This window comes from Opisthocomus hoazin, chromosome 21 (genome assembly GCF_030867145.1).
Source record: "Opisthocomus hoazin isolate bOpiHoa1 chromosome 21, bOpiHoa1.hap1, whole genome shotgun sequence".
NCBI classification, from domain to species: Eukaryota; Metazoa; Chordata; class Aves; order Opisthocomiformes; family Opisthocomidae; genus Opisthocomus; species Opisthocomus hoazin.
The window spans coordinates 16,036,464-16,048,986 of record NC_134434.1 but is presented as its reverse complement, the minus strand read 5'-3'; the positions used below and the strand labels follow the sequence as shown (position 1 = coordinate 16,048,986).

General features: G+C 46.3%; 1 protein-coding gene across 3 annotated transcripts in view; it reads left to right on the top strand.

The window, feature by feature from the left end:
- Positions 1-3,111: 3,111 nt before the first annotated feature.
- Positions 3,112-12,523, top strand: part of SEC14L1 (SEC14 like lipid binding 1) — a 42,798-nt gene continuing 33,386 nt past the window's right edge. For 2 of the 3 annotated variants that reach the window (XM_075440681.1, XM_075440683.1), the window contains exons 1-2: positions 3,112-3,217; positions 4,666-4,756. In XM_075440681.1, the coding sequence (XP_075296796.1) occupies positions 4,694-4,756 (63 nt within the window). In that variant the 5' untranslated portion in view covers positions 3,112-3,217; positions 4,666-4,693. Of the gene's footprint in view, positions 3,218-3,359; positions 3,449-4,665; positions 4,757-12,523 lie in introns of those variants that run through there. The other variant, XM_075440682.1, reaches the window with a different exon arrangement.

Here is a 12,523-nt window from a genome sequence, read left to right as displayed (position 1 = left end):
CTCATGTATTTGATGAATTAGGACTTGGTCCTGTTTGCTAACGGTCGTCTGCGTAACCTGTGGTCAGCGGAGCCTGTGCGCTGATGTCAGCTGCCCGAGTGCTGGCAGCTGGTGTCTCTGGCCAGCTCCCAGCCTACAATTCAATTTTCCTGTCAGTCAGTTGGTAAGAAAGGAAAAAATATGTTTCTGCCTGTTTGTGGCACCAAAACATCAAGGGCTCCAGGCTCCAAGGTCATTTTCTACACTGTGACACACGGGAAAGTTCAGATAAATGAAATAATGGTACAAAGTTAATACACCTTCACTTATACTGCACTGAACTACAGTAAACTAGGGCCAGTTTAATCCCGAATAAAAATCTCAGCATGGGAGTTTAATGCCTTGTGGGTTTTGTGCATTAACATCTCGCCTCTGAACGCAGGCTGGCCGGGAGCTATTTTACCCTGTTTCCAGTCTTGTCAGTGGTGGAAAACTACTGCGGACCTAGAAGGCAGCAGTGTTCGGGAGTAAGGGGATCGCCCTGGAAGTGAAGAGCTCTGGTCTGCTTTCTCTTACTGACTTACTGCGTGACTTCTCCTGTAGCATTTTGTGACCCTCAGTATCTCTCTCTGCATACTGGGGTTATTAGTATCCTCCCTGCCATTACACAGGGCTTTGAGATCTCCAGAGATGTGTGGAGAGACGTCTCCTCCTGTGTACCGCTGCCCCAGCACGGACTATGCAAGGAGCTCTTAAAAATACGCGCAGCTGTTACGGCTGAGCACATTCGGGTTCGTGTCTGGAGGACTCAACCCACGTGCTTGGTTTTCAGAGGAGTGAAGGGATTCGGACCACCCCTCACCCAGCACCCCGGAGACTGGCTCCCCAGACTGACAGGGGAAGGAACAACCCCGACACCTAGTTAAGCACCTATAACGCGTTTAATAAGGACTGTGTGTAAGCCAGGATCGTATGTCCCTAGGGCACAGCTCTGTCCTGTTAGCTGTTTGTCAGTCATCAGGCTTATTTTAGCCAGAAATGTTCTCATCTGGGACCTTTTTCATGGTTTTAAAGCTTTAGGAAGCAGGCATTTATTTTGACATAGCCAGTGGTACATAAAAAATTCCACCGACTCAAATGGGACTGATTTATCAGGCGGTGGCTCTTGGAAAACTTCAGTACATCTTAACTCAAAATCTCATCCCTCTTTCACACACTTTTAATACGCTTTCTGCTTAGCAGCAGGACCTTGACTGAATGCATGTCCTGCCCGGCTGAGAGCTCCTAACGATCAATCTCCCCTCCTTAGGACAGAAGCTGTGGCGATGAGGGCTGCTGGGCAGCAGGGAGCCAGGACCGCTTCACGGGTGTTCGCTCTCCAGGGTGCAAAGGGAAGAAACCAGAGCAAGTCGCTGCCTGCTGAAATTCCAGGGGCCTGCACCGTGCTACAGCAGGGCCCAGAGGCGCTTTGAGTCTTTTCTTGTATACATCAGCCCTGCACTGCTCCCCACTTAATCGTACATTAAGTTAGTTATTATTAATAATAAAGGATTGACTACCCAGAGTCCTCATTAATTTCCATGGCAATATTGCCTGAAACCAGACAAACGTCGGGGCTTTGAGCTGCGTAACCAGAGTTCGTAACGTGAAGGAATGCAATCCAGGAGCAGCGTTCGGGTGGTGGGGAGCAACCGACCTCGCGTGACCTCCCGACGGCCAACGTCCCTGCGTACCCAGCAAGCTGCAGTCCTCGTTTTCAGAAGATCTGGAACGGTTTGGACTTTCACCCCGTCTCCTCCGGGCTTCAGTCTTCAGCACGCCTCACAGCTTTCCTTCACCATTTCATCCATCTGTTTATTCATTTATATTCCTTGTAACAACGCACTGCTGGAGCTTCCACGGGAGAAAATGGAACAGGAATATAGAGAATAATAGAAAAATTTTAAAACATGTTACTTCCATCTTCTGTGTCTATCTTGTTAAGATTATTGTTTCTGCAGAACACAGGCGAGACACCTACCACAATTTAGACATCAAATTACGGACTTTAATGCTTTCCCTCTGTCAATAAACTTCAAATACCTTTAGAAGTCCAAATAAAGCTTTTCTGGTTATATGGCCATTCGCTTAAGTACAATAGTGGCAGTCGGTAAGAATTAAAACATTTCCCAGAATCTGAAGAGAGAAATGTCAGGAACAACGAGGGATCCGAGTGGGCGTCAATCCCTCCCCCGCTCCGCTGGCAGGATTGTATCTGAGGCTTTCAGAGCAGGAAAAGGATGTTGCAGGCATAATGGCAGGGAATATTAATCAGATAACTGAATTGAATTGCAGAGTTACTAGATTAACTGGTTAACTTCAGCTACACGCAGGCCCCTGGCTGACGGCCACAGCAGAACCCAGGGTCAGAGCGAGTTTCTCCACACGTAACCAACCTCTCGCAGCAACTGGTTTCACACCAGACAACTGTTCTTTGCTAACTGTAAAGGACACTTTGAAGTGGTTTGTGTAAGAACTGCAGCTGAACCACTCTTTAATAGCAACCACAAATTCAGCCTTCCTGGAGGACGAGTTGCACCGAAAGGGCAGGATAACGACTCCAGATTTCAGAAGATTTGTTTTCTGAGGGAGTAAACCAGCGGCAAAACATGTTCTGGGTAAACAGATCTCAACAGAGCCATCGCAGGGAGCAGAGACCCGGGCCCCGCACTCTGAAGCCGCTGTTTTACCACAGACGGGCGGAGCGCGGGGCCCAGCAGCCACCCCGACCCTCGGCCGCAGCCCTGCGCCCCCTCAGCGCGGCCCAGCCGGGGCGGCCTCTCCCGCGGCCCGGCACCGCCACACAGCTGCCCCAGGCCGCTGCTCCGGGCCCTGACGCGCGGTGCCCAGCCTCGCCGCCCGCTCCCCACCGCACCCGGCGGCCGCCCCCGAGGAGGCCCGAACCCACCCCAACCGCGGGCGCCCCGCTGCCCGCACTGCGCATGCGCCGCCCCACGGAGCCGGCCGGCGGCAGCGCGCAGGCGCGCGGGCAGCGCGGGGAGAAGGAGCCCGCAGCTCCCCGCTGGGCGGCCGCGCATGCGCAGCGCCTGGCCCGGGGCCAAGCCCCGCCCCCTCCCGCCGATCGTACCAACAGGCGGCGGCGCCGGCCCGGCTCCCCCCCTCCCTACCCGCCCCGTCCCGCGCCGGAACCGGCGGCGGCATGAGGGCAGCGCGCGGCCGGCCGGCCTGAAGCGAGGCGGTAAGGGTCGCGCGCCGGTGCCTGCCCCGCCCGTCCCCTTCCCTCAGCGCCGCCGCTCGCCCCCCGCCCGCTCCCCTCAGCGCTGCCGCCCGCGGGCCGGGCCCCGCGCTGAGCCCCGGGCAGCGGGGCACGGCCGCGGGCAGCGGGGCATGGCGGTGCCGGGATCCCCCTCCGGGTCCCCTCGGGGCGGCGCGGGGGTCCGGAGCGTCCCCTCGGCGGGCAGCGCCGTCGGTGAGCGGACACGCGGAGTTTCTTTGTTGTGTAATTCTTTGTGCGGGGGTTTAGCGAGGATTTGTGGCTTTTTTTCCCCAAACGCGGGGCGGCGGCGGGCGGGTGCCCGGCTGGCGTGGGCCGTCCCGGCGAGCCGGGCGCTCGGGGAGGCTGCGGGCGGGCCCGGGGCTGCCGGCGGCGGGCGGGAGCGTTGAGAACCGGCAGCCAAGCCGGCGCGAGCCCGCTGCTCCCCGGCGCGGGGCCGGCCGGCGGTTTGTCGGTACAGGCGGCGGCGTTCCGGGGAGCGGGGCAGAGCAGCCGCGAAGCCGCTTCGGGAGTGGATTTTTTTCTGGCCGTGTGGTGGAATGTTTGTTGTTTCTCGAAGTTTTTCTCCCCAGGACTCTCTTTAAGTTTCTCTCTAAAAAGTCTTCTTCATCTGATGGAAGTGGTGCCGTATGTCAGGGTGCTGTAGTGATCCAAGTTTTTCTTTTCTTTCTGATAACGAGGGTTTTTAACACCTGGTATGCTTTTAACCTTTTATTTTTAACCTCCTTCTTTTGTGCTCTTGGTTTTTTTGTGGTTTGTTTTTGTTTTTTTTTTTAAACCGGTCCCCATCCGGAGTGGCCCACAAGCCCGGCAGCCCCGTGCCGGGGCACTGGGCAGTGCTTTGCCGCTTCACAGAATCCCAGCATGGTCGGGGCTGGCAGGGCCCTCTGTGGTCCCCCAGCCCAGCCCCCTGCCCAAGCAGGGTCACCTACAGCAGGCTGCACAGCACCGCGGCCAGGCGGGGCTGGAATATCTCCAGAGAAGGAGACTCCACAGCCTCCCTGGGCAGCCTGGGCCAGGGCTCCGGCACCCTCAGAGGGAAGAAGTTCTTCCTCGGGTTCAGACGGAGCTGTAGCTGGTGCCTCTCAGCGCCGGATTCTCGGCCGTGGCACGGGAAGTCTCGCCATCCCGGTGAAGAGTCACAAAGTCTGTTGAGGATCGGTGGCTAAAACTGGACTGAAAGTGTGCCGATTCTGTGTCGTCTTTGGAAGAAATAATAGGTCGTAGCTGACAAAAATATACGTAGCTTTTCAGGGTCCCATTGCATCTTCTGAAAAAAAGAAAGTCGTCAAGGAATTGTGAAGGATTTCCTTTAGAATTGCTAGCGTGGTATCACGCACAGAATCATTGTAAAAGAGGATTGAAAATGGCTTCCTACAGTTGACAGATGGCTTTAAAAATTTCTTTTTCAGGTTTGAGCTGATCTTACAAACTGCAGCTATGGTGCAGAAGTATCAATCCCCCGTACGGGTGTATAAACACCCTTTTGAGTTAATTATGGCTGTAAGTATTAATTTTTGTGGTGTTTTTCTTCCTTGATGGTTCCTTGTGTTGCTAAGTACTTACTGGGCTCTGTTTGGTAGGTACTGTAGAACATACAAATCTGATACGGTATACAAAATATGGGAGTTATGTGTTTTGATGGGTTTTTTTTTCTCTACCCAGAGTATTTTTTTTTACATAACATGTTCTCTTCTACTCCTGAAGTTTAGATATAGTTCACAGATTTTATTTTAAAATTGGAGCAAAAGTTGTCTCAAAGCATACTTCCCAGTTGATGACTGGGAGCAATCTGTGTTCTAGCATGGGAGAAAGTGTCAAGTACATTGATTAAGAGATTGTTCTGGTTGCGTCTTCATCAGTATAGAGTTTACAGGACCAGAAAGCACAGAGGAAGCCGTGAAAGCATGGATAAACCTGAACGGAAGAGGAGAAAGTGTTCTGAGCATTGGTAATGCTTTGGGGGGAAGGGGAAAAAATATTGCTAGGGAGGCCAGAGAGATGAACAAAAAGCCTCTTGGGTGCAGGGTTGCTGATTTGTGCGCTAAGGTTACAAATAGTAACAAAAAATAAAAATCCTAGTTAGGTTCCCTCTTCTTTCTCTCTCTCTCTCCGCTCTCCCTCCCTTTTTTCTTCTAGAAAACAGAAAGGGAGTAAGTATTTGACATTTTAGAGTGTATTCAGCCAAAACCACAGCTGTGTGGCTCTCATGAGTTACGAAGAGCAGTTGATGAGAGCAGTCATGTCAGCTTCTACCTGATACAACTGGTTAAAACTGAATAATAATCTAAATAGTAATTATTTTGTTTCACTTGCTGAAAATACTGTGTTTAATGGCTTCAGAGGAGAGTTTTAATAGTGTTCACAGTGTAAATATTTAGATAGCTCACATGGTTTGGAGTGCAGACTTCCCTTACAGAAGTGATCCTTTGCGGTCACAGGGCAAAAAAGGGTTAGATTGCTCTACAGGGGATACTTACATTTCTTTTTATCTTGTTCCTCAAACTGCCTCCGGTATTACACACGCAGGTCTTGCTCTTGCGAACACTTCAAGGCAGAGAGTGGTTATTTTCATGAGTGGTGAAGAATCTGACTGCACTGTGTTGAAGAGCTTTTAAAAAGAACCTTACTGCACTGTGACAGCCAGGCTTCAGAGGGTTTCTCAGTTTCTCACATCTGATTGTGTGTGTAACTTTGGCCTTCAGTGAAATATATTGGTTCTTGTTCTTAGATCAGTCAACACAAACGAGTTTCTTAGACAAAATTCTCTGGCTGTTTGCTGAACTGAGGAGTCTTTACTTTGTTGTTGAAATGAAGGCAAAAATTCTTCTTTTAAGTTACTTCCTCAAGGGTATTTTGTGTTAAAATGCTGACATCAGGATTTTTCGCAGTGTTTTATTGGCTGTAATTAGAAACACTTCAGATGATTAATATTAGCTTGGAGTTCTCAAACTGTTCTGTATCTTGGGGATAACATTTGAAGAGTAATCTTTAACAAATATTAAATCTTCTCTTACATGAAAGCGTTTTTCCTCTTTGGAGAGAAATACGCAACTGGGGGGGAAACAATAGCTGAAGAATCAAAACAGTGAACTAAGAGGAGAAGAATGTTTATAAAAAGAAGCAGTCAGCTGAACAGGATGCTTTCTGAGACTGGAAGTTTAGATTAGCGGTAATATGTATGATTTATTTTGTCTGTGTAAGGGCAGCGAGTTATCACTTGAACTTGTTCAGAATGCGATCACTGGATGAACATCCTTCTCCTGCCGTGTCGCTTCTGTTACTGGTTTTTAAAACTGGTAAAATGCCTGGTGGTGATCTATCAAAACTGCTTATGTTTTCTGAAATATTTGGAGGAGTGCCTCCGTGAGCCAAATTATTTAAAGAAATTAAACAGTACATGATAGTTTGATGCTTTTTGTTACTGTTTTCACTTGATTGAATAGTGATTGCAGAAGTTGATGCAGTGTTTCTGGAAGAAATGTTGGAGTCAAATTTTGTGCTCACAGAAGTGGAAGTACTGGGTTACATATTCTCAACAGAGAAGTGCTATAATGTTATTTTAACAGTGCCAGCAGCTCTTCTGAAATGAGGAACACATCCTGTTATGTACCAGGCTTGAATTCAAAGTACCCAACAAAGGACTTCAGCAATAGGTTTTGTTTGACTTTCTCTCTCCACCTCTTTTATTTGCACCCAACCTTTGAGAGAATGTGTCCTTAAATAGAGGTTTAAACCCACGTGCCAGAGATGCTCAGCTGTCAGTAAAAGCTTCTCAAAGAAACCTTTGGTCAGCGTGGCAGCAGTGTTCTTTATGCTGAGCTGGCAAACAACCACCACTGTTTCTAGCCTGGGTCTTGTGGCATGGGATCTCATCTTTGTCTTAAGGTGCTGAGTACTTTTAAAGCTTTTTGGAGAATCGTCCTCCCGTTCTCTGGAGTTTCATGGAACTGGAGAGGTAATTCATTCTGTAGAGTGGTAATGAGGATCACCAGTGTCAGTGAAGCCCATGTGGACTGTAAAGCTTTCCTGGATGATACGTGTTCCAATTGCAAATTGGACCTCATGAAGTCAAACTAATATTTAGCTTTCAGATAGAGAAATCGGCATAAAACTCTTCTTTTCTACAAGCAGCCAAGTGAATGCCACTTGCAGAATGGGTCATTTACACTACAAACTTCCTATTTGCCCCCTTTTTCTTTCCTGGGTTTCAAAGAGGTACTTGAGGGAGAATAAAGTACAATCAGCATTCCATTCATGCTGCTCTAGTGTGTTTTGAGAGAACTTTGTTCTCTCTGTGAAGGGTGAGTGCAGCTATATTAAGAGAAAAAATTGGATTTAATTCCACTTTGATCTAAACGGAGATTGACAAGTGTTTTGCAGACAATTATGATATAAAGACTTTTAAAATAGACACAGTGAAAATTCTTTTTGAGTTGAATTGGTGTTGAAAGTAGGTTTCTCTCTTATGCTCCTCCACTGAAATTTAAAAATCGTCTGTTGAGCCCTAATGTATCTCTGTGGCAATATACTTTGAGGCACAACGCCTTATCTCCCAAGTCTGTGGGAGAACTGGGGAAGTGCTGTTGTTGGCAGAGAGTTGGGAGATCCATGGCTGCATGCTTCTTGCCTGCCTTCAGCAGTAAAGGCAAGCTATGTAAAATCTAGTATAAGCTAGTTCCCCTGCAGATTGCCTTTTACTGGCGAATTGTGTGGTTCCAGATAATATCTCAGTTGCTTTGAAAACAGTAAGAATTGGATGCAAATCTTGTAATGAAGCTAACTTCTGAACTTGAAAATAGTCAAGAATTGTAGGCTAGAAGTCATCAGGTTTTATTCTGACACGCCTAGCGCAGGCAATATGACTTCACCAAATGGCATTACCGATACTGACAGGGTACTGACTGTTGGCTGCTTTGTGGCATGTCTGCCATAATCAAGGTCTTGTAAACTCCCTGTGTGTATGTGTGTGTATATATATTTTTTTAAGAAAAAAACAAACCAACAACTTGCACAGCTGCTCATCAGACTGAATAGAATCTCGTCTTGTTGTTCTTCCTGTTCATGTTGAAGTTTACGTAATGCTGGAAGCAGCTGAAATGTGGAAAAATGGCTGTTTGCTTAGACTCACTTGTCAGGTTACCAAGGTGAAATATATTGGAGAAAAACCGAGAAGGTACTTTTATAAAACTTTTAAAGATTATAAATTCAATTTTTTATATTAGCTTAAAGAGGTTTGCATTTAAAGTAATATAGGGACTTTGTCGAAGTAGTAGTTCTTAATGTTATAAGGCACTTAAGAACTTGCATCTTTCTTAACACACGTGAGGCTAAAATTAACTTTGGAGATGCACAGCTCATTTTCAGTCTGACATGTATTAGATAATTCCCCTTAAGTTTAATTTCCAGAGTAAATTTAAATAATCAGCGACTGTGGCATTCCAAGGGTGGAATTTATGCAAATGGAAAATAAGTAAGATTTTTGGAAAAATAACCCCATGTTGAATTGAACTATTGACCAGAGGGTTTTTTTTTTTTTCAGTTTGTGGAAGCTGTGTGGAAAACTTATTGCTCTTCAACCTGTTTAGAAAATGTCCTATTTACAGCCACAAATTACTTAGTTTCAGAAATAAGCATGAATAGTAATGTGACTGAGCACAGCAAGTGTGCTTGAAACCTGTCCTGTTAAATTTAGTCAAATTAACGTAGGTTTTAAAAATTTGTGGCTTTGTGAAAACTGAGATTTTCAAATCTGCCTGTGACAGGAGACAGACTTTCAAAGGTATTTTGCAGTCTTTTGAATACCGAAAATAGTGTTTCCATTTTGTTAAAGTTCCTCTGGCATTTGTCAGCTTCCATTGGTGCCAAACAATTAAGAAACCAGTCATCAATGTCAGCAGCTTGCAGCTGTGGAAATAAAGCATTTGACTTTGATTTTTAAATAAAAATAGCAATTAATCTTGCACTGCCTTAAGGCTGGAAACTACTGCCTTCCAAACTACATATTCTCATCAAAATCCTTTAAAAAAATTGGTCTCGTGTTTTTCCTTTGTTCAGACAGAATATCTAAACTATCTAAAGCATGAATCTTTCTTAGAGAGTGTAATGTGTACTGCCCTTCTGATTATATTGTGATTTTAATGGTTCAGGTTTGCTGCTTTTGGACAACAGGCTGACTGGCTTTCTCTGGTTTTATGGACCTGAAAAAGCCAGTGTTTTAAGGTAAATCCCTGTAATTCAGGGATCCTTTGAATCATGGAGAAGTAATAAGATTGCAGATGGCATAAATACGCTTCAGTGACAGAGTAGATTAGAAAAAATGTATCTATTTTTTTGGAGATTGACAAATCAAAGTATAATCCTTTGATCTAGATTGTAATGAGTTTCCTGATCAGGCAGCACATCATCTTTTCATTTTAAAGGTTATTACTTTAAAATGTCATTAAAAAAACCCCAAACAACTATGTATCAAGTTAAGTGCCACACCTGCTCATAAATCCCTATGGTTTTTATTCCTTCTAGTCTCGCCGCCTTTTTCTTGGAAAAAATGCATTCTACACATCATGTGCGTAGACACATTCATCGGCTGAGAGGCCGATGAGAAAAGGAAGCTGTTCTCCAAGTGCTTTTAAAGGCACAAAATAGGCTTTAAATGTGCAGAGAAGTAATTTATTCCCCCACTGCGGTGCACCTTCTGGAGGATTTGTCTTGGGGGCTTAGAGCTTGGGGAAGGGATCAGACGCAGTGTCCGCTCCTGAAGCTGCTTGGCGGTTTTCCCTTCTGTCGTGTAACTCCCAGGCTCTCAGCTACCTTGCTTCCTCTCTTTGTTGAAAATTCAGGCTTGCTTACGGTTGGAAATGCATTGGTGAAACTGTGGTGGAACAGCGCCTTGCATGGACTCTCTGGTTTTGTATGAAGTGTCTGCAGTTTAACTGCTGCTTTGTTTTGTTGATGGTCTCTTGTGTTAGCACACATTGTAGGAAGAAATGAGTTTTTGACCACTTGTTTGGAATCAGCCGTTGTTAACAAATGTGAGAGTTAAGATGAGCACTAGGGAAAAATAGTGACTTAGCAGCCTGCTTGCTGTGCAGCTGACGTGTTGTTTCACAGCCTGCTGAGATATTTCCATGGCTAGCTGTTTCCTGGTTTTTGTGGGCAAGCACATGACCTGAGTGGAGCTGACAGCTGCAGTTCTCTTGTTCACCAAATGCTTTTAGTCAGTGTTTTTAACAAGTCTTTTACACTTTCAAAGCTAAGCCACCATTACTGTCAAACTCTGAAAGGTGTTGATAGAAGAAAAATATGTATCAAAACAATTCTTGTTGCTTTGTTCTGAAAGCACTCCAAGCTTTTCACCCTTTGCAGGTGTTTTAGTTCTGAGACTGATGCAAGTGCTGCTCTAGGATCTGTTGATCAGCCAAGTGACGTTGCCTTTGAGTTAAAAATCTCAAAGTTAAACACGTGGGAACCTGGCAGAAAGGAAGTGGTTAACGCATTCCGCAGAGTCCTAGACACCCGTGATAGTACAGTTACGATCTGGAAAAGGCATAGCTTCGTGCTCGTAATTTAACGTGTGGTTAGCCATTAAGAAGGATGTATAAAAGCTTTCAAAACCTCATGACAAAGAGATATGGTGTATTTTTTGTTGTTGTTAGTTTTGAAAGCATGTCCAATGAGGAGCCAGAGGTCACTTAGAGATGCAAGACGTCGGCTGCAGCCGTAGGATGGGGTGTTTCCGTGTGGTGCGGCTGCTTACCGCACCTCCAGCGCGAGCAATCGGCGCTGCCGCTGCCTACCGTGCAGCAGGGATTCGGCTGCCGCGCTGGCTGGAGGGGACAAGCACACCTAGGAGGAGAGCCCAAGGGACAGGAAGCAGCCTTCGAGGGCTCTCCGTAAAGCATGTTCAATCAGAGTCCAGGTTTTGGAACACAGAATTGAGAGATTCTTGTAACCAGGCTTTGGTTTGCACTTAGTTGGAGTTTGGTATGTTTCTGGAAGGAGGGCGGCCATGTCATCTTAAAACTGTTGTGTTCCAAATATAGAATGAATCTTCTGAGAATTTGCAAGGAAATCTTTTAGTTAGCTCAGGTTAAAACTGATTACAGGTTAGTCTTAAATGGGCTATTTTCTTTTCTCCCAAGTGAATTTGTCTTCAAATTTTTCATGTAGTTTAAAATTACTGTGTATATATTCTAAATGAAGAATTAGGCTGTTAAGCTGGGTTAAGTCTTTTTTATCTCATTTTTATGATATAGTTAAGACAGGTCAAGTTAGCAGCTCAGGTAAAATGTGAAGTAAGACCTATTACAGGTAATTTAATAATTCGGCTTTCTCGCAGTCGGTTTGCATGCAGCTGGTTTCGGCTGTAATGAGTGGTGTTTGAGGTGAGAGCCATGCCAAGAACTCGTGCTGGTGGAAGACATGGTGGCAGCGTGGCTGGGAAGCCTGTGCTGGAAGGACTGGCTGGCATCAGCTGGGCTCCGTGGCAGCGTTGCCAAAAGAGTGCAAGCAGGCGATGAGCCATTGGAGTTTGAGATCAGGTCCCAAGGTCGTGGCTTTTCTCGGCATTGCGTTTGCTCAGGTAATACTGTTTTCTGCCCAGTCCGCAGAGGTTTTCGGCTTGTGGGTCATAGGCTGCCTCTGCTAAGAGTCAGAGAAACGTAACGGAGTGTGTGGTTTCCCGTGACAGCTGAGTTGGTGTTCAGCTTGCTCTTGTTGCTTTCTTGCAAAGACACGTTCATCAGCAAGCCAGTTTGGGGAGATAGGCTGGTCAAAAGCTGCCTTGGAGAAAAGGAAAAGCAGTGCCTCGTCAGCCCGATTTCCTCAGTTGAGGCTGGCGAGCACTGCTGTGGGGGCAGGTCCTGGTCTCTGCCTCCCCCCCGCGTGGTTAGTGAGCTGGTGGCTGCTGGCCCTGAGAAGGAACGAGCGAGTCAGCAGGGTGTTTGCCAGTACACGTTGCACTGTGGGAGCCCCCTGATTCCATGGGGAAATAATTAGAGATCCGCAGTTTGAAAAACGCTGCAGCCTGTCTGTGTCAGTAGATGAAGGGGCCATGAGAAACTTAATGGTATTCTTTAGCAAAGTATTTGCAAATTGGGCTTAATGACTTGGAGTTGTGGATTCTGTGAGTTGTTTTGGCATAAAGGGGAATCTGTCCTTACCTTAGAAAAATAAAAATTTTTAAAAAGAACGATATTTTGTATGATCTAATGGGGTAGCATATGAGCTGACTGGTTGGCTTTCTTGCTTTGTATTCACATATGAAACTTC